Source organism: Corella eumyota, chromosome 4 (genome assembly GCF_963082875.1).
Source record: "Corella eumyota chromosome 4, kaCorEumy4.1, whole genome shotgun sequence".
Taxonomy (NCBI): Eukaryota; Metazoa; Chordata; class Ascidiacea; order Phlebobranchia; family Corellidae; genus Corella; species Corella eumyota.
The window spans coordinates 13,741,770-13,766,967 of NC_137493.1; the positions used below are offsets into that span (position 1 = coordinate 13,741,770).

Here is a 25,198-nt window from a genome sequence, read left to right on the forward strand (position 1 = left end):
TTACTGGGGCCTAAATATACAAACATAGAACTACTAGCCAGTACACCATTGTAACAGTATCACTTACACGATCTAAATTTAGGCCATTCAGTACAAAGTTACCTATAATACCGTAGTAGCCGGGACATTTATTAAATTTTTATTGTTTTGAAAAGTTTAATCGCTTCAGTGAACCTTTAAAAAGGCAAAGCATAACATAAATTGTCAGATTGTAACCGCGGTTATTCTCAAACAGTCTAGTTTTGTAGTTTTACAGGATTTGACCCTTTGAACCTAAACATTTTTCTCTGTACAATTCACTAAATCGCTTCTCTGTGAATCTGTCCATATCAAAACTTTTTAGAAGTTATTTTCATTTATTCGCCCTTTTTTATAACATTAACTATCTATTTAGACTTTGCATAGCTTTTGACAAGATTTTATTAATTATTTTCTACTAACTAACTTTGTTTTAACAGAATTAATTATACAAAGAGCTGTCTGTTAAAATAATACTCAGCACAAAAGTGCATTTGGCTGTCAAATATGATTCATACTTAACAGTCACGTTAAAATGTCTAAGATGCACTCTATCTAAGAACGTACGGCGGGATTAGGCCCATAACATAAACACACACAACAACATTACCAAAAAAACGCGTTTACGCCGGGAGAGAATGATTATTTCTACAACATTTTCAGTTCCTCTCCTAACACCACGGGCGGTCGGCACAACCTCACAATAGACTTAGACACTTTCCATAGACGAATCGTCTTCAGTTTCGTAAATACAGCAGAATAATATTTTGTTTGATGTGATTAAATAAAACGTAACAGAAAACCGCACACTATGGTCTTTTCTCAACCGAATTGACGGTATTAAGTTATTGTGAAAGGTACAATAAACTATAAATCGATCTTTATCAAAATTTGTGTATTTGCTTTTTTAGATTTAAATTTTTACTGGTGATTTTACATTTATTATTTTTTTACTAATTTTTTTAAAAATTTTTTAATAATAGTTTAATAAAATCTAACGTGATTTTGTGTTGCTTTTAAATTAAACAATTACTTTTCCTTTAATAAAATTTAATTAAAAACAAAAAAACGACTTGATTTGAAATAAATGAATTTATTTCCGAAACCTTTGCATAATGTATGAAATCTAAAATAATTTCTTTAATAAGCGATTTTCGATGGCTTTAAAGCGTGACAAAGTCAAGGTAATTTGCCGATATCGAAAATAAAATCTCTAAAAATATTTTTCTAACATTTTAAAAAATGTAAAGATTTCTTAAATATTTCTGAGAAAAGTTGTGAGAAATGTTGAATACACAAAATACATTTTGCAATCGAAATTAAAATTTTAATTTTTAATGATAATCTTTTTTATGTCATTCATTATTTTTTTAAAAAAATAAAATTTTATTACGTAAAAGTAAAAAATCATTTATTATACTTTTATTAAAATTATATTCATACTTACTTATTATTAATTATGGAAAAAAAATCTATACCAAAGTGTATGCATAATTTATGATAATAAGGGGAAAGTGGTTACAAATACCTTAAAATATAATTTAATAGTAACGTGAGACAATGTTATTTATATTAGGCTAATGTAACTTTTCATTAAAAGCATTACCAATTGTTTTTCATTAAAAAAAAACTAAATCGTATTAGGGTAACATATGAATAAAAAACCACATATTATATTGTTAAACTTATTGTCCTTTAGAAATTAGAATTATGTTATTTTTAAATTTTTTCTTGAAAGTCGTGTTCTCTGCGCAATTTTCTTTTTTTTTAAATTGAAATGACTTAATTAAACACATGACTGCGAAAATTTCGTACATAATAAAGATGATTGCATTTATGCAATTAAGGAAGTAATATTTGTAATATATTTGTGAAATATAAAGTCAACAACATAAAAAAATGACTAAAAAGTGCTTAGTAAGATAAAACTTAAACCACAATAAATTTATTATTCTGTTAAATATAAACAATACTAAGAATGTGGTAATTAAAAATTGTTTTTTGGGGTAAGACGTTTAATTTTGTTTTTTAACATAAAAAATTGAAAGCATAAAAATTATGTCCTACTAGCAGCACCTTGCGGATAAATATTTTTGCGAAAAAAAAACCTTTTAAAATAGAAAGGTGTGTTACAAAATAACAACAATTTAAGAATTAACAAATGCTCTTATCGTTTTAGTAGGTAGTAAATGTAAAAGCTTGAAATTTAAACGGGAATTAGTGGCAAAACATAGCAAATTAACTGCTTTTTTAGCTAAATTTGCCATTAAAGAGCTGCATTTGCCCTAATGATATATGTATTTTGTTACAAAGCAAAATAAATACACAGAATTGTCAAATAAGATTTTTATTTATAATAAATATATTAAATTATATATTTATAACTTTAAATTTTTTTTATAACTCACACAACAATTTTTTGACAACATTTTACGTCGCAAATTATTCAAAACCATCGATGCGTTACAACGAGGAAGTAAAAAAACAAAAACATCGTAAACAAGTTTTATGACGTAGTAGCCTAAATCAACAGCTAGTAACCTACTTCTTCAGTGAGCGCGTTGCAATTGCTCATAAGGTCGTTAATAGCCAGACTTTAGTGTATGTAATGTACCTGCTGTGTTATAAAGCAGTTAAAAGGGTATTTGTATCAGTATTTGCCCGAATTTTGTATTATTTTAAAGTTTAATCGGTCATACGGTGTTTTGTTTTTACGTTTAAAAAAAGTTTAAAAAATGGTCAAGCGCGCTAGATTAAAAAACCTATTAAATATATTTATTAACAAATAACGTTAATATAGTTGTAAATTATTTATATATCTACATATTAGGTACCCTATAGGCCAGCTTTAGTTTATATTTTGTTATTTATTCTACGTTTTTAACTTGTAGTTAACGTTACTTTTTAAATATAATTTTTATTCTCTATTAAAGATCACTGGGGTTTATATTAAAACAAAATTTAATGTAGTAATATTGTAATATGATCACAACCAACTGAAAAGTCAACACAGTCTTCTGCAAGCCACCAGCAAACTGATGGTTTAACGATGTATGGGCACGAAGAGGAATCGATTTATGATGAATGGGGTTTTCATGACTCGGCGAACGTTCTTGTTGATTTTTTGCTACCCAATGGCATCTACATACCACTAGATATTCCCAGAACTGCTACAATCAAGAGCGTCAAAGAGGTCTTAATGGTTTTACGTTACCTTCTTAATGTTTAAAGGCTTCATGGCCTAAACTTAGAATAACACTTGTTTTTTGCCAATTTGCTGCTGGCAGTTTTAAATGCTAGTTAATTGCCCTTCTTGTTGCCTGCATTTCAATTGTCAAAATATCGTTGCAACTTGCAATTAATATAGGCTCATGACCTGTGATATATATAGATACTTTAATTAAATATTGTCTACTAAGCTTCATTATAAATAGATAACAATATTACACGATAAATATTCTGTTATTTTGGTTTCTACTCAGCATTAGTTGGTTTAGGCATTTTACCTAACATGGAAGTGCTAGGAATCGAACCCAGGACTGTGAATATTAAACCCTAGGTACACATGAATTAATTTTTCTATACAAGGATTATATTTGTTATTGTGTTGCAGTTATTATGGCGCGAAGCAGTTCATCACCCCCTGTTCAACAAATTAACAAATCCCGATCATTATCTTTTTCAATTTATCACAAATTTTGGTCACGTAGAAGAAATTGTTGATGAATCAAAACATCTTAGTGAAGTGAGTTAACCCCGTTTTATCAGTTTTATAAAGATTTTAGATAAAAAACTTTTGTATATTATATTCCAGCAATTTTCATCTTGTACTTTACAGTATTCCCAATTTTTTTTTTGTATTTTCTGGTTTTAGCTGATTCTTTCTTGTATTTTGCATCCCTAACTAATTTTTCCTTAAGTTTTATGGTCCTTGCCGATCCTTTCTTATATTTTAAAGTCTTTACCAATTTTTTCTCAGACTTTAAAATTAAATTTGATATTTTGCTTAAAATTGTTCCAAATTTGATGTAATTTTTGTTTTTGTATAGTGTGATCTTATTCATGAACTACCCTGCCTTAAAGTTATACAAAGACAGGGAAATATCCAAGAGAAAATCATCGTACAAGAAATTCATCAGCTTGCAGGAATTAAAAGTAATCAGAAATTTTTAAATCAATATTCATGAAAATATGATTAATTTTTTTAGGCTAAGTTGGTGGTAAATCCAATTTGTTTTTATATTAATAATTCATAAATTTTTTTACCAAACATATTCAATTTCAAAAATATTTTTTGTTTTGCTCAATAACATCTTCCACAAAAATACATTTATAAAATAACCTGAAAAAATATAATAAAAAAAATGTGAAAAATCTTTATCTATGCCAGTCAATTTTTTTTATCTATTATTTTAATTTTTTTTAGATGAAAATACATTGAACACAATTGAATGTGTTCAATTTCGAAAAGAAATGCGAGAATTTGCTGACGATGTAGCAAGAAAAAGAGATGCTCTACACTGGAAAGTATGTTAATAATAAAACTTAAAAATTTTATGTAGAATTTATGTAGTCAACATTTAGAAAGATACCAAAAAAATTAAATAATTTGGATTGGCACATTTTAAAAACCAAAAAATATTGTTTTTGTATTAATTGTATTTAGTTAAAAAATTCTAGTTACCTTACCCTAATATAAATGAACATTTGTTACCCAAACTAAGTTTCAAAATGTCTTTGTCAGTTCGGGATATTATTGAATATAATTTTCTGATAATTAATAGTTTTTGTAAAAAAAATGTATGATATTTAAAGCAAATTACTTGAAGGTGCTACATTATAGGAGCAGTGAGAATCAAACCCAGGACCTTATGTGGCATAGCCAAGGGTTCTAACCACTACACCAAGCTAGCACAATTGTTTTTATCAACTAAATTAAAATTTTTTAAACAAAATACTAATTAATTTCAGGAGCTATTGGAACACTATTATCCTCCCACCCTTATGCCTACACTTCATGAACAAACATTCTATATCAAAGAAATGGGATTGATCCATCTCAAATACAGACAAATGGAAATAAGTTACACTATAAGAGTTAACCCAAACTGGTTGGCCGGCGATTTAACTAGGGAAGCCCTGGAAACTTTTTCGATGAAATCGAAGTTTAATTTTCCATCTCAGAACCCCGACGATTACGTTCTAAAAGGAAATGGTAAAGAATTTATCGTTGGCCACCATCAGCTTTTTACATTTAAGGTATTATATTTTTGCAAGATTTCATTAGGTCTTAATTATTTAATAAATTTTTCATGTGTCATTGTACTTTAAAAAAATAATTGTTTTTTTCTATAGTTGTGTAGTTTTTCTTGGGAGTAAACAATGTTTGAATTGTTCTATTTATATAAACTTACTTCCTTGTATAGGCTATTTACATTAAATAATATACTGAACTCAACAAACCAACTATTAAAAATAAACACTGCTCAAATAAAGCAACCGACTATTTCAACATTTATATTATTGTAAATATTATCAACTTATATTGTCAAAAATCAAAATTTTTAAAACAATAAATTACCAATATTGATTTTAAAATGCGCATTTTTTAGGGGGGGCTTTGTGGTAAAAGTGGGGTTAATAAAAATGTCTGGTTTCTGTAAAATTTTAGGGCATACGGTTTTTTGGTGAAACTTTTATTTGCCTAAAATGGTTGGTAATATGTCAGCCTTCTTAAGTAAATAGAAAGGAATATTGCACTTTCATTTATGTATTTAGTTGCGATAATTACAAAAAATATTGACTTTAACAAAATGCAAATAATTTTACGACTTTCAGCTTTAACTATTAATCCACCAATCTTGAAGTCGGAAATAAATGTTATTAAATTTTGCTTTTTATTTTCAGTGTTTACGTGACAGTTTGATCGGAAAACGGGATCGAAAAGAGGTAAACACTAACACGACATCGCCGACACTTACTTTAATGCATGTTGGGGCCGTGAGAAAGTTTCTACCGGGAACGTCACAATTAATCAACAACTCTAAAGTAGGTTCAAAGTTATTTTAAAAAAATTTTTTTTTTTGTCTTGAAAAATATTATTTTTTAAAATTCATAGTTTATTAAAACTTTTAAATTTTTTTTTTATTGTCAGCTATTTTAAATCAATCTATTTTTTTAACATTTCTTTTATAAAGACTATCAATTTATTTTAATAACAAGACTGGGGAATCCCAGTAAGCCTAAGTAGTAAACACACCATTTAAATATAAAACATTATTTACTTTAACCAAAATAAAAAAAATTCAGAAACAGAAAATATTTAAAATTAATTTCAATTGGTTTTATGCAAATGTAAATAAATGATTTATTTTAGTTGCAGACATGTGACTGTTTAAATATTACAACATTATATTACCACTACTTTCACTTTATTATTAAATAATAATGCCATAACTAAGAAAAAGTAATTTATTAAAAATTTTCGACAAAATTAATAAATAAGTTTTTCATGTTAAAAATTTAAATTTTTTTTAGTCCATTAATGTAAAATTTGATCTTAAACTCAAAAAACAAAAAAAAATCCCAAAATTTTTGTAAAATTATAATTCAAAATAACTAAAATTTTTCAAAATTTGCAGAAAGACAATGCTCCGCCAGTACCTGAAAAATACCGCCAGGAATGGTCTCTCTGGCAGATTGACACCCAATTCCGCATCAAAATATTAAGGGTTGGAAATATTAACGTCGCACAAGAAAGAGAAAGAAGGGTGGGTTAATGATTTATCCAATACTAAGAACTAGGAATAAAATATATTTATGTTTGCTTACTGGCTAGGTTAACATAATATTTAATTAATGTTAGTTTACCTTGTTGTGATATGGTGTGTTTATTAATAGACGATAATGTTAATTTACAATAAAATATGTTGTTGCTATCTATATAAAGATGATATAAAATATATTATATGTCCAACTTAAATGCTTTTAAAATATGATAACACTATTAATGTCTACTCTTTATTTTTTTATAAGTTAAAAAATATATTTTCAAAAAAAAATTTTTTTTAAAGCAAAACCATTTTTTATATGTAGTTGTTATTGGTTCACATGGGATTATATCATGGGACAGAAACTTTATGTGGGACGGTATGGTCGTCGGAACCCAAAAAGGAAATGACTGGTACTATTTTTGTATATTTGTTTATATAACTATTGTCGTTATAGGAGTGCATATCATTGTTGCCTATATTTTAATTAGGTTGCGGTAAACCAAAAAAATAACTTTATTGTTATTGTTATGTAAATACACTCTTATCAAAAATTTGTTTATACAATTAATACCAAGGTTCTTAACAATTTTAATATTCACAATAAGTTGCCTAATTAACAAAGATAGTTAGGTTAAGGGGGGCATATATTAAGTTTATTTTTAGGAATAGATACTTTGTTGTTTTTTTGCGAATTTTTTTTTTTTTGTCAAACATAAATATGTATAAAGGCAGTTGATGGACACCAAAAAATATAAATATATAGATAAAAAAAAACGGCCGCTATTTGCCGTAAATTATATCGGTAATTTACTAGCTGCCCTTTGCAAGCGTATTTACAATATTAAAATGCAGCCTATAAGCAAAGGTGGGCACCAAACGTAGTTAAATTTTGTTAAAATTTAAGTTTTAAGTTAACTTTAAAAATCATTATCGGATTTGTTAACTTTCGTTAAATTGTCCTCCGTTCTATTAAGTCCGTTCATTCAATATTTGACAAGTAAACTCCTGGTAATATAGGTACATGTGTTTAATATAGCCGTTTTTTGGGTTAACTGTCTCAAGTTTTAAACGATGTATGTAAGTACTATTTAGTCGTCAGTATTGGGTCATTCTGGCAGTTTTTAAAACTTCTTTCAAACTTAGGTTTGTGTAGTTAAAATATCTTTTTTTGTAAGTGTAACTAATATATTGTGTAACGAATTATCATTTAACGAAGTTAATTTTTTGGTAACCTGTGTCGACCTAAGCCAATATTGCAGGCAATTGTTTTATAACAAAAAACCTGTAACTTAATAAATCCCTGATTTACAGGAAATGAGTATGTGTGGGAACAGGATTGTTTTTTTGAGATAAACACTTGTGATCTACCAAGGAACTGTAAAGTTTGTATCACAATTTGTGCCACGAACAAAGGCTTTAAAATGAATAGAAACAAAAAAAACAAACTGGTAAAAATAATTTTTTTTTTTTTTTTTTTTTATTTTTGGATATGCTAATTTTACACCCTAAACATAAAGTAACCCCTGACCCAGTATTGAGTTGACCTTGTCTGTTTTAAATATTAATACCCAATAATTAAACTGCTGATATTTGTTTTTTAAAGTTTCCAGTTATATTGTTTTTAATGCCCTACTAAATAAAGGGGAATTATAACACAAAAACTTGGAAGCAGTGGGGATTGAACTAAGAGTCTTATGTAGTGATACCAAGTGTTCTATTAACTAGCCATACTGCTAACTGAAAGATTGTTAATGAAACTATTTTTTTAATAATTTTTTGTGCTTATATATTTAGGAAAGCAACACCACACCACTTGCATGGGTTAATATGAATGTTTTTGACTTTAAAGCTGTCCTGAAATCTGGAGTGGTAAGTTAATTTAAACTTAAACTATGGAGATATATATAAATTAAAAGAAAAAAATTAATAGTTTTACTTTTTTTAGGAAAACTAAATATCAAATTATTAATTAATGTTTTTATAGTTAACTGAATATTTTTTTATTAAAAAGTCGAAAATTTAAAAAATTTTTTTTTTTTTTTATTTGTTTAGATTCGCTTAAATGCTTGGCTAACGACGGCAGAAAACCTCGACTCAAATTGTTTGATGCCGCACGGTTTAATTTGTATGAATCCAGACACAGATCAATCCCCGTTTATCGAGTTATTAATGACTGAATACAGTAATCAGCAAATTTCAATTGAATACCCATCTCAAGCCAAGGTAAAGTTATACTTTTAGTTTAATAACAAACAAGGGTTTTTTGAATTTAAGATAGGAATATAAAGAAAGCATAAAGAAAGGATTTTGATGACATATTTAATTTAAGAGGGTTTAGATTTTGGGGCCTATATTGGTAAATCGAAATTTTTTTTTTTTTTGGTGGGGTCTATATTTCGGGGGGGGGTGTGCGCAGGGCTTAATGGATATTTTTGTTTTGGCAACTGTGACAGCTTATAGTCAATATATCATTTATATAAGTTTTTTGATAATTTGATTTTAGGTTTTAGAGGAGGCAGCAAAACAAGCAAGCATCTCCAATGCCGAAATGTTTCAGAATGCACCACGAGCTCATATCCCCCAACTTCAAGAAATTATCGACAAAGACAGAAGATTTGAGGATTTATACGATAATGAAAAAGAACTGTTATGGTAAAACTATTGTTTAAAAATCAATTCAAGATAAATAAATGCAAAATCTTTTAATTATTATTACTTTATGTGTAAAGATTGACTGTAGACATAAACATAAATTAACATAATTCACTCTAACCCAGTCCTAAGTTGACTTTGGCAGTTCAAGATATAATAATATTTCCCAATAATTATCCAGCATGAAAGCAGTGGGAATCGCTCCTAGGACCTTATATGGTGTAGACATGTGTTGTAACCATGCTGTTGTTTATAAATCCAGTGTTATTTTTAAGCATTATTCATTGTACTTAAATTTTTAGGAGGTTGAGACTTGAATGTAGGGACCGCTATCCCGAAGAACTACCAAAAGTTTTAATGTCGGCAAAATGGAATTCTTATAAAAGAGTTGCAGAGGTGATATTCATTTTTTGTCATAATTTTTTGTTTTTTAAACTAAATGGTGTATAGTAACATTAACACAAACATTATGACTAAAGAGAGAAATCTTCAAAAATCAAGTTTAGAGACAATATTTTATCAAAATTAAGGTTGTAATTTTTTTGTAAATTAAGGGAAATTTCACATAGTAGGGTTGAAGGGTGGTGATACAGAATGTATCGTTGTCTGTAAAATGTCTTTTTTATGGTAAATGAAAGTTATCCAAGCTTATGAGTAAGCAGTTACCAAACTTCCAAAAATAAAATTAAGAGACAAAAAAAACATTTTAATTTTTGCTGCATTTATGCAAATTTCATTTTTACTTTTAGCTTTAAATATATGTCCAATTTTTTTTTAAATGTACAGGTTCAAGCCATGTTATGTGCTTGGCCACCACTGGAGCCAGAGAGGGCTTTAGAATTACTGGATTGTCAATTTGCTGACGAAAATGTCCGCGACTATGCTGTTAGATGTCTTCAAAAGTTGGGGTAAAAAAAATTAAATGTTTATTATTAATTTTTCATTAATTTTTAACTGGGTCGGCCTTGTGTGATTTTTATTGAGTTTTAGCAATTTTAAAAATTCAGAATATCCTAAAAATTGGCAAAGGCAACTAAATATGCAAACGCAGTTAAGGGTCTTGGGTTCGATCCCCCTTGCTTCCATGTTGTATTGTCCTTAGTTAATGTATTTTAAAGTATAAGTATAAAAACACCTTTTTTAATTTTTTACATTTTTTTTTATTATTTATGCAGGGATAATCAACTGAGAACATATTTGATGCAAATTATTCAAGTGTTGAAGTTTGACTCATATTTATACAGTAGTCTAGTCAGGTTTATTCTGTACAGGTCTTGGAACAATAGAAAAATCGGAAACTTCTTTTTCTGGCATCTCAAGTAATTTACAATTTTATTAAATATTACCTTATTTTATTTTAAAAGCGTATAAACAACCCTTTATTACCCTTAAAAAAATGTTTTAACCCCCCCAAGAACCCTGAACATCCCCAAAAAATCCCTAAACCCTTCTTTATCCCCCAAAATATCTTTCCCCCTCAAAAAGTCTGAACACTCTAAAAAACTCTCACAGCCCTTTTTTAACCCCCCCCCCTCCAAAAATCTGAACCCCCCAAAAAAAATTACACAACACTTTTTTCCAAAAAACTTTACCCCAAAATATTAATAAAAAGTCTTTTAACTGTTTTCTTGTTACAGGACTGAGATAGCAAATGGTAAAATGGTGACCAGATTTTCGCTTCTCCTTGAAGCTTACTTATATGGGAATATTCCACACATGAAATGTCTGTACAAACAATTTGAGGCCCTCAACAAAATGAAGACCTTAAACGAACGGGTAAATAAGAAATATCTCAATAAACAAAAGTTATGACTATTTTGTGACACCTTTTATTGTCATTCAGACAGTTAAAAAAAATTTTAATTCATTTTCAGGTTAAAGGGCCTGATATAAAGAACAATGATATAAAAGATATGGCTAGAAAGGCATTACAAGATACAGCAAACCAGCCCTCATTTCAGGAAGCTTTAACTGATGTGGAATGCCCACTAGAACCCAATAACATTATGGAGCAACTAAAGTAACTATTACAATTTTTGTATTTAAATATACAAATTAACACAACCCTTGTGCATTTTTTTTATATAAAACTTCATATTGTTATGTTTAAAACAGTTGGCTTCACTACATAAGGTCTTAGGTTTGATCTCCACTGCTTTATGTTTAAGTGTCGTATAGTAAGGCTCTATAAACTGTACCAACTTTTGCCAGGCCAAAAAACAATCTGCAAATTAATTATCGGGCAATCTAGTAAATAGTATCACAAACCACAAATATCAATTTTAGGCTGAGTCAGGGTTACTTATGTTGACTCTAATTTTAAGCTGTAAAGTAATTCTTCTCAAATAAAAATTAAAAAATAATATTTTGCAAAAAAATTAATTTAATTTTTTTGGTGTTTTTTAGCATTGAAAAATGCAAAGTGATGAACAGTAAGATGAGACCTCTATGGTTGGTGTTTCGAAACAGCCAACTAGCCAACAAAGATATAAGCGTCATTTACAAAAATGGAGATGGTAAGTTAACCTCGATTTTAAAAATTGACCCAAAATTTAGAAAAATAACTATTTAAAATTTTATTTAGACCTCCGGCAAGACATGCTCACCTTACAAATTATCTCAATCATGGATATGCTTTGGAAATCTGAAGGTCTCGACTTAAGAATGATTCCTTATGGGTGTCTGTCAACTGGCAAAAACACTGGAATGATCGAGGTAATGTTAATACTCTGATTTTAACTATATATTTTAATTTAATTGGTGTTCTGGGTTTTGGGGCATTAGGTCCTCGGTTAGATTCCAATTGCTTCCCTAGCGAAATGTTAAACCACACATGAGGTCGTAGGTTCAATCCCCACTGATCTCATGCTGTAGTGCCCTTGAGTAAGGCGCTATAAACGGTATGAACTCCTGCTGAGCCAGCACTTAATCAGCAGTATAATTATTGGGCAATTATAATCTATAATATCCCAAACTATCACAGCCAACTCGAGACTGTGTCGGAGTAACTTATGTTACTCCATGTTTAAGTTGCGCATTCGACTTTCCCATATCGAGGATAAAGATATATACAAAAAAATATATATATGAAATTAAAATTTGTTTCAGTTATGCCATTTTAGACTAAATTTATCTAAAAAAATTTAACAACGTACCTTTTTATTTGAACTTTGTTTTAATTAAAAGGTGGTGACAGAGTCGAATACAATCGCAAACATCCAAAAAGAAAAATCTGGAAAAATGTTGGGAGCCTTCCGACATCAATCATTATTGGAATGGATTGAAGCACACAACAAAACTAAACCAGAGTAAGAAGCTAACTTTTCTATGATCCTAAAAATCTTCATTTTTATATTTATTTATGTTGAATATGAGTAGGTTAACTTTTTGAAAAAAAGTAATTTTAAAAAAAAGTTTTGAGTTTTTTTTTCAATTTTGGGTATTAAAACTTTATTTGCCTGAATATTTTTATTTTTGTATATATCTTTATCCTCGATGTGAAAATGTTAAATGTGCGACCTTAGGCAGTTTGGGATATTAGATATAATCGATAATTATGCTGCTGATTAAGTGCTGGCTCAGCAGGAGTTCATACTGTTTATAACGCCTTACTCAAGGGCACTACAGCATAAAGCAGTGAGGATTGAGCCCACAACCTCATGTGTGGTGTAGAATATGGCTACCGTTAAAAGCAGTTTATTAAAGGCGATCTGGGATAAGAGCAGTGGGAATCGAACCCAGAACTCTATATTAATAAATAAAAATATGCTAAAAATAGGAACTTTTGTATATTTTACAGGTTAGAGAGGGCAATAGAGAATTTTACCTACTCATGTGCTGGTTACTGTGTTGCTACTTATGTACTTGGAGTTGGGGACAGGCATTCTGACAACATTATGATCACTGAGAGAGGACAGGTGGTGACTTTTATAGTTTTAAAGAGGATGAATTTAAAGTTTTTTTTTAGTGGATCGGTTAATTATTTTTGAAAAAAAATGATTTTATTCATTTTTAAGGGTTTTATTCTTAAAAAAAATAATTTTTAACATTCATTTAGTTGTTTCACATTGATTTTGGCCACATCCTCGGAAATTTTAAATCAAAATATGGAATAAAACGGGAACGAGTTCCATTTGTTCTAGCTCACGATTTTGTTCATGTTATCAACAAAGGAAAAACAAACGAAAAAGAAGAATTCCAAGTTTTTAGAAAGGTAGCACTAAAAATTGTTTTTTTTTAAATTAATTTTAAAAACGACATGTTTTTTTTAGTTATTACACTTGGGTTCAATACATGGGGTGCTGGGTTTGATCCCCAAAGCTTTCATGCTGTAGCGCCCTTGGGTAAGGCACTAAAAATTGCCATAAACTCCTGCTAAGCCGGCAGTGTGGTGTAGTGGTAAGAACACTTGCTGCACCACACATGAGGTCGTGGGTTCAATCCCCACTGATATCATGCTGTAGCGTCCTTGAGTAAGGCGCTATAAACGGTACGAACTCTTGCTGAGCCAGCACTTAATCAGCAGCATAATTATTGGGCAATTATAATCTATAATATTCCAAACTGCCAAAGACAACTCGAGACTGGGTCAGAGTAACTGATGTTACTCTATGTTTAAGTCGTAAAGTCGACCTTTCTACATCGAGGATAAATAAAAACAAAAAAAATTTTAAAAATGAAATTAAGACAGTATAAAGTATTTTACAATATTAAATATATTTTTTTTATTTTTAGTATTGCGATAATGCCTTCCTTATATTAAGAAGAAAGGGATATTTATTTATCACTTTGTTTGCTTTAATGCTGCATTCAGGACTACCCGAATTAACTTCAATAGTAAGTCAACATGTATTAAAAATTGAAAATTAAGTTAGTATATCTAATTGTTAAAGAAAATGTTTTATCAAAATTTTTTTTTTTAATAATTTTTTTAAAATTTTTTTTAATTTTTTTTTCAATATTTTTTCTTCTTTTTTTAGGAACATTTAGAATACTTACGAGAGACTTTGGCGCTGCACCTCACCGAAGAAAAAGCTCTTCAACAATTTCACAAAAAATTCCAAAAGGCTTTGGCTGAGGCCTGGTCCACCTCAGTCAACTGGTTTTTTCATAACGTCAACAGACAGTAATGTCCAAGAATTTTAACCGAAAACTGAACTGAGGAAATCTTTAAAAGGAGTTTTAAATGAGTTGATAGCAAAAATGTTTAATGAAATATTAAAATAAAATTTTTTTTTTGGAAATTTGGTTTGACATTAAAATTTTATTATATATATAGTTTTTCTAAAAATATATTTTAAATGTAAAAAAATAAGTCCCAATTTTGCTTAAAATACATTAAAAATGTAGTTTTTGAATGAATTCACTGAACTTTTATTTTATTATTAAATTTTTTAAAGCATTAGTTTAATGGAATAAAGACCTTTAAATAATTTTTTGGCAAATTTTAATTTTTTTGCAAAACCAAAAAAAAAATTTGACAGTACACCTAAATTTTAAATTTATTTTTGTTTCTGTAAAGTACACCTATACCCTATTACTTAACAAACAATGCTGTTATTTTTACTGACTATCAAAATTATATTAAATATCACGATTTCAAAATCTATCTAAAACTGTTCCAAAACAATAGTAAATATAGAATCAAAATTTTTTTAGCTTTTTTTATTCGATCTTCAACTTTTTTTTGAAAATTATTAAACTGTTTATTGTGACTAGAAAAAAAAATTATTATTTATATTTTCTATAACCAAGTGATGTTATATTGTATTTAATAGCCAAGTGACATATGACATATTTATTTACTTTTTGTATATGTCAACAGTTAGTCAAATTTTTTGTTTTTCGTAACTGAATTAGTTAACTGTATTAGAGCAATACCGCTTAATTTTAATGTTTTTTTGTTGGGCTTATTAATTCAAAGTGCAATCATTTGTTCTCGATTGTGGCAACTGAAAATTTTGTATTTGCAACAGAAAGCCTCTTATATTTGTTACATTTATTAGCATTGTGATTTTTGTGTATATCGTTTTTTTTTATAAATTTGGTTGATATTTGTTAGCTGAATTTAAGCTTTAAAAAATGGTAAAAATTTTATAATTTTTTCAAATTTATAGTTCCGTTTTATTTGAATGTGTACTTTAATTATTAGAAATAATTTAATATTTTAATTATATCATGAATTTATTTTCAGTTTTGTAAAGTGCAATTTAGGAATTTCTACAATTTCTTTTCTGCAACAATTTAAAAAAATCACCTTTTACCATTTTTGGTTCTGCCATTTTTTTTAGTGCTTGGCTGTTTAGCTGCCACAAAAAAGTTAAAAATGGTGAAAAAAAATGGCAAAAAAATGGACACTGTATTACTAATAGCGCTCTAAAGTCATTTACACATCGTTAATCCAAAAATTATCAACGTTTTTTTTTTTCGATATTTGTTCTGCTGCCCACTAAGTCAAAGCTATTTGCTGTTATTTTTTTGAGAAACAATTTTAAAAATATATGTGGTCTCTATGTATCCAACAGATATGCAGTAATTGCTATTACACCTGTATCAAGGTATCATTGTATGTTAAAATCTAAAAGAATAATTCTATTAGTCCAATACCCACTGTTATTTAAAACCTTTAAATAAATAACAATTATTTTGCTGCTTTTTGTATTTTAGTAATCAAGCTTAATTTAGATTTTCAATTTTTGCCACTGTACCGTTCTGTAGTTGATATTCTTATTATTTTTGAAATTGACTTATATTTAAAAAGCGTTTTTGTTGAAATGCGATATAAAAATATTGTGATAATTTAAAATTTGTTTTTTTAGTATAGTTCATTAGTGTAGACTAACCAATATTTTTTCTTCATTTAACAGACATTTTAGTTAAAAATGTGCAATATTAAGTGTAGTTAAGTGAAGAAATCACAATACCAATGTAAAGGACATTAAAAAGAAAAAAATTTCAAGGTATTAAAATTTTTAATTTTATTAGACAAATTACTAAAAAATAATTTTTTGGGGATTTACTTTTTTTTTGTATATTATCTTTATTCTCGATGTGGGAAGGTCGAATGTGCGACCTAAACATAGAGTAACATCAGTTACTTTGACCCAGTCTCGATTTCCCTTTAGCTGTTTGGTATATTATATATATTATAACTGCTCGATAATTATACTGATTAAGTGCTGGCTCAGCAAGAGTTCATACCCCTTATAGCGCGTTTCATAACCCCTCTTACTCAAGGGCGCTACAGGATGAGAGCAGAGGGAATTGAACCACGACCTCATGGTGGTGTAGCAAGCGTTCTTACCACAACATCAAGCTGCCGGTTCATACTTTAGTCATTAATTTAAAACCTTCTTTTAAAAAAGTTGGATTTATTTTGAACCTTATTAAACCTAGGTGTTAGTTTTAACACCTAAAATTTTGTTTATTTATTTTTAAGGATCTAGTTTAAATTAAGTTTCTATATATTTTTATCCTATTTTTCTAAATGTGTTAAAATTAAAAATAACATATATGCCCTCCTTACCTAATGTATATATCTGTTAAATGCACAACCATAATTTCGTAAAGCAATATAACATTTATATTTCCATAACCATTACATATTTAAACAATACAAAACACTACTGACGAAACTGATGCAAAAAAATAACCAAACATTGCATATTTACACCCATTTTTTTTACATATCACCAAATTTAAAACTAGAAACATAAAAATAAAACAGTTACACATTTAAAGTGCATTAAGTAGTTCAAATAAAAGGTCAGCAGTGCGACAAAAGCAATATTGCAGTTCTGTATAACCCACTGTAATTTACTTTTCAAGCCCTTTGGAATTTTGACACAAATGCAAAAAGCTAGCATATTTAATACACCATTATATAACACAGCATTTTTGGTCACGATAAAATTGCATTTAAAAATAGAAAAGCTCAGTTAAAAAAAACATAAAATATATGTGTCAAGATTAAAAAAAAATGTACTAAATATTTGGTAAAAACTGAAACAACAGAGAAAGTAGCGTCGGAATAAGGAAGTTCGTATAAAATAAAACAGCTTTCAAAAATGAAATAATCACTTATATTTGGAATAGTAATCCTGCTGAAGATATATTATCACCTCCACCAGCAGTTTGGTGTATTTTTGTACACACAAGATTAGGAGCAATACAGATTTTTACTAATTCTCCTCCTATGTCCTCTTTCCAACATGAAACGGGTCTGTTTGGCTCAAATGGAACTCGACTTGCTGTTGTCTTGTCAACAGTCGTCGAAAAAGACTCGTCAAGAAGAAGTTTGGAGGTCTCAATGTCGACTTTTGCTTTTCCACAAATGTGGCGATTTGCCGTCAGCGATGCATGAGCTGCTGCTGACATCGTGTGTTTCCATGCCGACGATCGACGAGTCATAATCGCTTGAAATGCAATGGTGTGAACGTGAATTCGGGAAACTCGTTTTTCAGTTTGGTAAAGAAGGTGATATACTTGCCTCATTTGGTCAAGGACTGTAGCAACTCTTGGATAGGCTTCTGAGATCATTGTAATGTTTCTAAACTTAAGAAAACTTAAGAGATTTGGCAATTCTTGTTCGTTCATGCCCAGCGAATCAGAATACGGAAGCACTCTGTCCATTAACTCGGCAACTAGGCCCTCATCTACAAAAGAGGCAAGCTCAAAATGTGTTAAAGTCTTCATCGCACTTGTTTCAACTAGCAACTTTTGGAGCACCTCAAGGCGAGCTGTTCTCTCCCCTTCTCTGAAAAATAAAACTATATTAAAAAATGTTTTTATATATATAAAATTTTATCCTCATTTTGATTAAACCCACCTAAAAGGAAAGTTGTCTAGCATTTGTAGTCCACTTACTACCAACAGCGAAGGGTTAAAATCTTTATAAACCTTCATTAGTGGCTCAATTGATTCAATTGTTGGGTTATACTTATCCGAGTGCAAAATGTATCGATTTGCTCTTTTCGAGGTATATTTTCCCCATTGTTCCCCAGTTTTATATTCCATAATCAGATGAATATCGCTATCATCGGCTTTTGACCCTGCTACCTTAATAGAAGGATGCAAAAGTTTTTTAAAATCGGAGCTCGCTTGAGCAGCTAAGAGGACCTCCGCACCTTCGCCCGCAAATCTATTTGCCATTACTGGTGCATTGCCTCCAATATTGCTCCTATACCCTTGTATGTTCTTCGACTTTTCAACCATTTCTTTAAATAGAGTTGCATTACTAACATAGCGTTCAGCTGCTGCCCCGTGCTCAAAAAAATAAACAAAACCCTCGGCAAGGTCCTGTTCGTTGCTGATGACATGAAAATGTTTAGATGTTTCAGGAACCTCGATTTGCATAGATTTTAGAAGAGGAACGGCGTTGACGAATACATCCATGCAACCTCCAAATCCAATCGCAATTCTTGCCGATCGACTTACTTCAACCTTTGATTTAAAAATATTTATTTTAGCCCAACCTTGTTTGTTGACTTCATAGCTGTGTAACTGTGTTTAAATAGTGGCTTTTATTATTGAGACTTTGTACCTTTAGTTAAAAATTTTCCCAATATAATATTTAAAGTAAAGGCTTTAAATAGCATTTGGTATTAACTATTAGATACTTTAGCACTTATTAATATATGTGAATGACCAGAACAAACTTATAAACTTACCCTTCCCTCTGCTTTTCTTAACGAATTTAGGACGTTTGGAATTTCGGCTTTGAGATCGAGGGTTTTGCGATTAAATAAAATTGCAAGAATAAGTGCCAAAACTGAGAAAACGCCACCGATTTTTAATAAATTAGACATGCTATCTTCTGTTACAGCTAGCAGCTTAGTTAAACAACGCCTTGACCTCTAAAATTTCGTCAAAAATACTTAATTTTTCGTTTAATTTAAAATAGATATATACTGCTTGGCTAGTCACTAATTTATTAAATTGTCTGCTTTATTTAGAAATTATTTGGAATCTAACTTGTCATTTGCAACCACCATTAACACGATATAATTTCCTGTATATTAACCAACACGCTGCTTTAAACCGGCTTAAACTAGCATTGCTTATTATTCGTATGTTATATGTGCAATAGAATTGAGTCAAAACAGCACGCTTGAAAACAAATGACTCAGCGCTTTATCATTGCTGGCAATTCAATGCTTCGTTTACTTTGTAAAAAATATGCCGGTTAAAAAGAAATGGCAAACAACTAAGTAATATTTCAATAGTAAGCTTTAAAAAATGTGTTTTAAAAGAATTATTGGCTTGCGCAACTATATTTAACTAGAACATCCTGTTTCGTTGTCAACAATAAATCACTTGTCAAAATTTCTTTTTTTATAAAGAACTTTAAATCCACTTGGATTTGAAGTGTATTGAAATTTTTGAAATTTAATATGGCAATACGATACTGAAGCCATGTCTATTTTAATTACGGAATATTGAATTTAACGACATCTTCTGTACTATCACGATGTACATATCCGCTGCGCCATAAGCTATGTATTAAAGAAAGCTAGTTCGACGTCATTCATCAAATAAGCCAGGCTTCTTATTATTTAACTATAAAATATTTTTCACCTACTTACACTTTCGCTAGCCTAACTAAATAAGTCCTTTGTACAAATTCTATACTATGAAATGAAGTACCATTTATTACAAGAACAACAGAACGCATGCAGCAAAATCGCCTCGAAAAATAAGCGAATTAGATAACACATATAAACCAGACACTAAGTATAAAAGTTTAACAAAAAAGGAATTTTGAAAGTCTTAAACACACCGCATTTCACAGTCGATTTTGTGTTTTGAGGTAGCCCAAAGGCAAATAGTTGCTTAGAATGATAGAAGGCCACTTTGAATGTTTAATTAAACGAAAACTGAAAATAATCAAAAGTTTACCATAAAATCTGGTAACTCAGTTTTACGTACAGTTATGATTGAATTAAAGTTACTGGTTTAGTTTTTTAAAGGAATTATGTCAAGTGCACAGTCTGCATGAGGAATTAGAGCTAGTTGTATTGCGTAGTTTATAATCAGCAAAAAAGTGTAGAAAAAACGACAATGTTCGAAAAAAAATTGGAACACAAAATTGGACGACAACAAAAAATGATTCCGCATTGAAGTAACTGACAAATGTTTGCAATTGCAAAACCCGAAAAGTAACTTGTAACTGAGTTTTAAACTTTTTTTATGGGCAGGGGACAGGGTCATAGACCGGTATTTCTTCCAAGATGACTTTGTCCTTGTCCGTCGTGTTTCTGGCTATCATGATGGTATGTGCCTGGCCGCAAGCAACACTGTGCATATGCAAGTCGTGACTTTTCATCAAGTCTGGGTTGGTGCTGGATTTCCTTGACTCACCCAAGCCCTTAAAAAAAGGAAAATTTATTAGTTTTTAATAAAGACCCAGCAAAAGCCAGCCCTCAGTTAGCATTTTGGTCGTCGTAATATCTCTTAACTAAGATTTGCATACGACAATTTATTTATGCATTACAACCATTAGTTTTAATTATTTTGTGGACTTATAAATTGGACATACATACGTATGTAGTGTCCGTCTTACAAAAGTATTTTAGAAAAAAATTTGATTTGTTTTTTAGACTGGATTTTGTTGTAGTTGGAGAAAATAATTTGTAAAATAATTTTGACTTACCAGTTCACCACTTGATGTCCCAGTGCCCCACACAATAACATTTTCATCTGCAACAACAGCAGTGTGCCTATATCCACAACCAATACTTCTAACTTTCCACCCCTATAAAATAAAACAATTGTAACACAACAACTTATTAAAACACCTAGTTTTATAACACAAGGTCTTGGGTTTAATCCCATTTGCTTATATATTGTAGCACCCTGGTGTCAGGCATTTCAACTAATACTAATACTTGGTATCCTGTGTTTAAGCCATAACATTGGCCTTTCCACATAAAAGGATAAATAAACAAAAAAAAACAAAGAAAAACAGCAAATTTAAGTTGTTGAAAACAACCTTTTTAAATTTAAATTACTTTTTTCAAGTTTTTAAATTGCGTTTTTACTTACATGTAAGTCAGCCACTGGTTTAGGATACATTGTAGTTTCCTTACTGCTTATACTGCCTTGAAGACCCCAAAACATGGTTGTTCCTAAATCACAATATTAAAAAAGTGTTTAAAACATATTTACATAACCAAAATGAGTTGGGGTTTTTAAAAAAGCATTTACAATAAAATTTTAACAAGTTTTAGTTATATTTCGTAAATTAAATTGTATTTATCCAAAAACCAAAGTTTTTTATATAAAAAGATAAAAAAAATTTGTTTACCCATTTCATTGAGAGCAAGGGTGTATGAAAACCCTGCATAAACTTGTAAGGCCCCACGGCCTGGTCTGTCAAAAGACTGGACAAGGCGGGGCATGTGTTCATCTTTCTGCTCAGAGTGACCCAACCTTCCATAACCCCCAAAACCCCAAGTAAATACCCTTTTTTTAGAGTCAACAGCAACCTAAATAAGTGCTTAATTCTTAAAATTTCAACAAAAATGTTAAGTCTTATAATTGATTATGTAAATTACTTATATTACTTAAAATAAATAATTAAATTAATTTACTAAAACACAATTTAAACAAAAAACTTTGATTTTATTTTTTACCACATGATTTCCCCCACAAGCTATACTTTTAATATTAACATCTGGGACGGGGGTAATTTTTCCTTTCTCTTTTTCAACCCACAGTGGAATACGAAAAGCATTTTTCACGTTGTTATATCCAATCTTGTTCGCTTTGGCAATATACTTACCATCTGTATTATTACCTTATAAAACAAATTAATAGTTTGTTAATAAATTAATAATTTTTTTTGTTCCTATCATTTACTAGTGACAGTGTAGTCATTAGAATCCTGGCTTAAATACATGAGGTTTGGGTTCGATTCCTACAGTTTCTATGTCATAGCACCCTTGAGTAAGAGGCTAGAAACATTACAAATTTTTTGCTAGAGCAAACCCCAGTCACAGGTTAAATATTGGACAATATGATCAAAAACATCTAAAACTAGTAAAGGCAACATTTATTCTAACCAAACATACTACCAAAAAAAATGTAATATTATTTTTTTGAATTTAATTTTTAGATTTACCTAGTTGGCCGTATTCAGGGCAACCAAATGTGTACACATAACCCTCACAATCCAGAATTGCACTAAACTCCGCACCACACGACACTTCAACAATAGGGTTTCCATTGTAAGCTATCCTAGTCGGACTTGGAACCATGGTACTTAGGTTACCTGAAACAAGGTAAGTTACAAAATTTAAATGAATTGCCTTTATCAAATGAATGAAAAGGACCTGCTGGTATTCTATAGCTTGCGTTGGGTTAATGACACTTGACATCACCACAAAAGGTCGGTGGTTTGATTCCCAATAAATATAATAATGATTTTCATCTTAATAATGGTTTTTACTTCTTTTGCATAGCCAAAATTTTATATATTGATTATACACAAAACATAAAATAATTTAACATTAGGTAAGTGTAATATAAACTTAATTGATATTAAGCATGTTTTACTTATAAACACACCTAGCCCAAGTTGCCCGTAAGAGTTATCACCAAATGCAAACACTTGCCCATCTTCAGTTAAGCACAGAGTGTGATTCTTTCCTGTAGCCCCATTAACCACATTGTACTGCTTCAAACAGTCTATCAAGTGAGGTGTATCATATCTGTTCTTGCCACCATGACCAAGTTGTCCTACTTCATTACGACCTAGATAAACAATTAATGTAAATTAAAAATATGTCAAGTAGTGTAATAGTATAGCAAGTCAAAAAGTTTTGAGTTTAAGCTGCATCAATGCCAATATATGTATGTATCCTTAAGCCTGGCATTTACAAATGGCATAAAGACATTACAACAGCACACCCTTTCTTTATAAATTATAAAACAAAACACTTCAAGTTAATATGAAAAAATAAAATAATAATTAATAAATAATTTATACAGATAATACAAATTAACAGATATAGCAAGAAAGCAATAGCCTATACAAAATTTTTTAGATTTAACACATAATTTTAGATAAAAATCAGATTTTTAAATTATCTATTTTTAAAATATTTTTATTTTATTTACCCCATGAAAAGACTTTGCGATCGGTTGTTATCAGCAGATTGTGACTTGAGCAACATCCAGTGATCACTCTGCTTACTTTAACTCCAATCAAACTTTTGTAACGATGAAGTTTAAACAAATTTCTCCCACACTTTTCAAATTTTTCTAAAATAAATTATTTATTTTTATTCTTAATAGGCCCAAAGAAATTTAACATTTAACAGCCTAAAAATGAAATTTAACAGCCTAAAAATGTAGGAAGTAACCTATCATTATCAAGATAATATCTTAAATTTCTAGCTTTAACTAAGAGCAACTGCATATTTTTACCATCTCCCTTTTTTGCTTGTTTTCGACCATTCAAACTCCAGTTAGCACCTCCACATATTAGTACATCTCCATACTCCTCTGGTATCGACAACTTCTAAAATAAAAATTATAAAATTTGTTAATAAACAGCCGTTAAAAAATATGCAAATTAAAAAAAAATTGACATAGCAAGCATTTTAATTGGGCTGGTTATGGAATTAAATACCCAGCAGCGTGGTGTAGTGGTAAGAACACTTGCTACATCACCATGGGGTTGTGGGTTTAATCCCCACTGCTCTCATGCTGCAGCACCCTTGATTAAGGTACTATAAACGGTGTGAACTCCTGTTGAGCCAGCACTCAATCAGCATAATTACTGGGCAATTATAATCTATAATATCCCAAACTGCTTAAAGCAACTCAAGACTGATTCGGGGTAACTGAAGTTACTATGTTTAGGTTGCATATTCAACCTTCCCACATCGAGGATAAAGATATATACAAAAAAATAACATGATCACATGCGTTTATGCTCTGATGCTGTAAATTTTAAATTTTTACAGCACTTTTAATTTTACAGCATTTTATTTTTTTATTTAAAAAAATATTTGAAACACAAAATTTACGATTTTGTTTTTTCCATCACCAGCACTTCCATTCTCAGATTTTTCCGGAACTTCTGCACCATCATTTTCAACATTTTCGTCTTCCTTTGGTTTCTTACTTTCCGGTTCTGGTAACTTTTGCGGTTCTTGCTTTCGTCTAGGCATTTTCGAATTTTACTCAAAATCTTACAAAAACTTAATTGTGAAGAGACCTAAATATCAGAATATAACAGATGGTGTTTAATATAATACAGTATTGATAAAATTAGAATGCGCAAAAGCTTTTGAATTAGCAAACGTAAACAAACCAAAAGCAGTCATTTTCCTTTGTCAAATCACGTTGCTTGCAAAGCAAAATCAAAACAAAGAAACCCGCTCTTGTAAAATAGGGTTGTGGCTTATTTGGGTGACGCATTTTGGGCACAAAAAGTAGCTAGATTTTATGTTAATGTTGTTTAAAATCAAAGTTTTATTTTGATATGCTTAATAACTGTTTATTTTAAACAAAATTGATAGCTGAAAGGCCAATATTTAGATGTCTAAAAATATTAATTTTGCAACAACTTGTTTAAGGAAATTGAGTTTTTTAAATAGTTTAAAATTAGACAACAACTAAAAACCAGTCACCTTTTTACGTTAACCTTTTTAGAAATGTTTAAAATTTATTAAAATAATTTTTTTTAAATAAAACATTAGGCTTTTTACTTTTATAATAATATTAAGGTCCCCGTCTGGTCACACGTT

At 29.7% G+C, this 25,198-nt stretch overlaps 3 protein-coding genes across 3 annotated transcripts; 1 reads left to right on the top strand and 2 right to left on the bottom strand.

The window, feature by feature from the left end:
* Positions 1-2,956: 2,956 nt before the first annotated feature.
* Positions 2,957-16,239, top strand: LOC145749355 (phosphatidylinositol 4,5-bisphosphate 3-kinase catalytic subunit beta isoform-like). The gene is made up of 24 exons (XM_082565104.1): positions 2,957-3,211; positions 3,632-3,763; positions 4,068-4,173; positions 4,445-4,545; positions 4,990-5,277; positions 5,926-6,066; positions 6,660-6,788; positions 7,114-7,201; positions 8,103-8,239; positions 8,586-8,660; positions 8,844-9,014; positions 9,295-9,443; positions 9,746-9,839; positions 10,230-10,351; positions 10,619-10,762; positions 11,081-11,219; positions 11,318-11,463; positions 11,850-11,959; positions 12,028-12,158; positions 12,630-12,751; positions 13,243-13,360; positions 13,501-13,656; positions 14,178-14,279; positions 14,423-16,239. Exons 1-24 carry the CDS (start codon positions 3,068-3,070, stop codon positions 14,570-14,572), a joined length of 3,195 nt encoding a protein of 1,064 aa, XP_082421230.1. The 5' UTR covers positions 2,957-3,067; the 3' UTR covers positions 14,573-16,239.
* Positions 16,240-17,008: 769 nt separating this feature from the next.
* Positions 17,009-19,439, bottom strand: LOC145750194 (ADP-dependent glucokinase-like). Its single transcript, XM_082566166.1, has 3 exons — positions 19,112-19,439; positions 18,271-18,884; positions 17,009-18,198 (listed from the first exon to the last, which is right to left on the bottom strand). The coding sequence occupies exons 1-3, from the start codon at positions 19,247-19,249 to the stop codon at positions 17,523-17,525; spliced, it is 1,428 nt and encodes a 475-aa protein (XP_082422292.1). The 5' UTR covers positions 19,250-19,439; the 3' UTR covers positions 17,009-17,522.
* Positions 19,440-20,081: 642 nt separating this feature from the next.
* Positions 20,082-24,661, bottom strand: LOC145750268 (protein RCC2 homolog). Its single transcript, XM_082566260.1, has 10 exons — positions 24,476-24,661; positions 23,871-23,964; positions 23,562-23,705; positions 23,010-23,195; positions 22,564-22,713; positions 22,076-22,239; positions 21,748-21,928; positions 21,486-21,568; positions 21,094-21,195; positions 20,082-20,808 (listed from the first exon to the last, which is right to left on the bottom strand). Exons 1-10 carry the CDS (start codon positions 24,617-24,619, stop codon positions 20,629-20,631), a joined length of 1,428 nt encoding a protein of 475 aa, XP_082422386.1. The 5' UTR covers positions 24,620-24,661; the 3' UTR covers positions 20,082-20,628.
* Positions 24,662-25,198: the final 537 nt, after the last annotated feature.

Bases quoted from the DNA above. Each gene is read 5' to 3' on its own strand.
- LOC145750194 (XM_082566166.1), bottom strand. From the start codon at position 19,249: ATGTCTAATTTATTAAAAATCGGTGGCGTTTTCTCAGTTTTGGCACTT. The intron at 18,885-19,111 runs GTAAGTTTATAA...TTTAAATCAAAG, and splicing joins TAAGAAAAGCAGAGGGAAGG to GTTGAAGTAAGTCGATCGGC. The intron at 18,199-18,270 runs GTGGGTTTAATC...TTTATTTTTCAG, and splicing joins CTAGACAACTTTCCTTTTAG to AGAAGGGGAGAGAACAGCTC.
- LOC145749355 (XM_082565104.1), top strand. From the start codon at position 3,068: ATGTATGGGCACGAAGAGGAATCGATTTATGATGAATGGGGTTTTCAT. The intron at 6,067-6,659 runs GTAGGTTCAAAG...CAAAATTTGCAG, and splicing joins AATTAATCAACAACTCTAAA to AAAGACAATGCTCCGCCAGT. The intron at 8,661-8,843 runs GTAAGTTAATTT...TTATTTGTTTAG, and splicing joins CTGTCCTGAAATCTGGAGTG to ATTCGCTTAAATGCTTGGCT.
- LOC145750268 (XM_082566260.1), bottom strand. From the start codon at position 24,619: ATGCCTAGACGAAAGCAAGAACCGCAAAAGTTACCAGAACCGGAAAGT. The intron at 22,240-22,563 runs GTAAATCTAAAA...TTGTTTTATAAG, and splicing joins CCCTGAATACGGCCAACTAG to GTAATAATACAGATGGTAAG. The intron at 20,809-21,093 runs GTAAGTCAAAAT...CCTTTTTTTAAG, and splicing joins GGACATCAAGTGGTGAACTG to GGCTTGGGTGAGTCAAGGAA.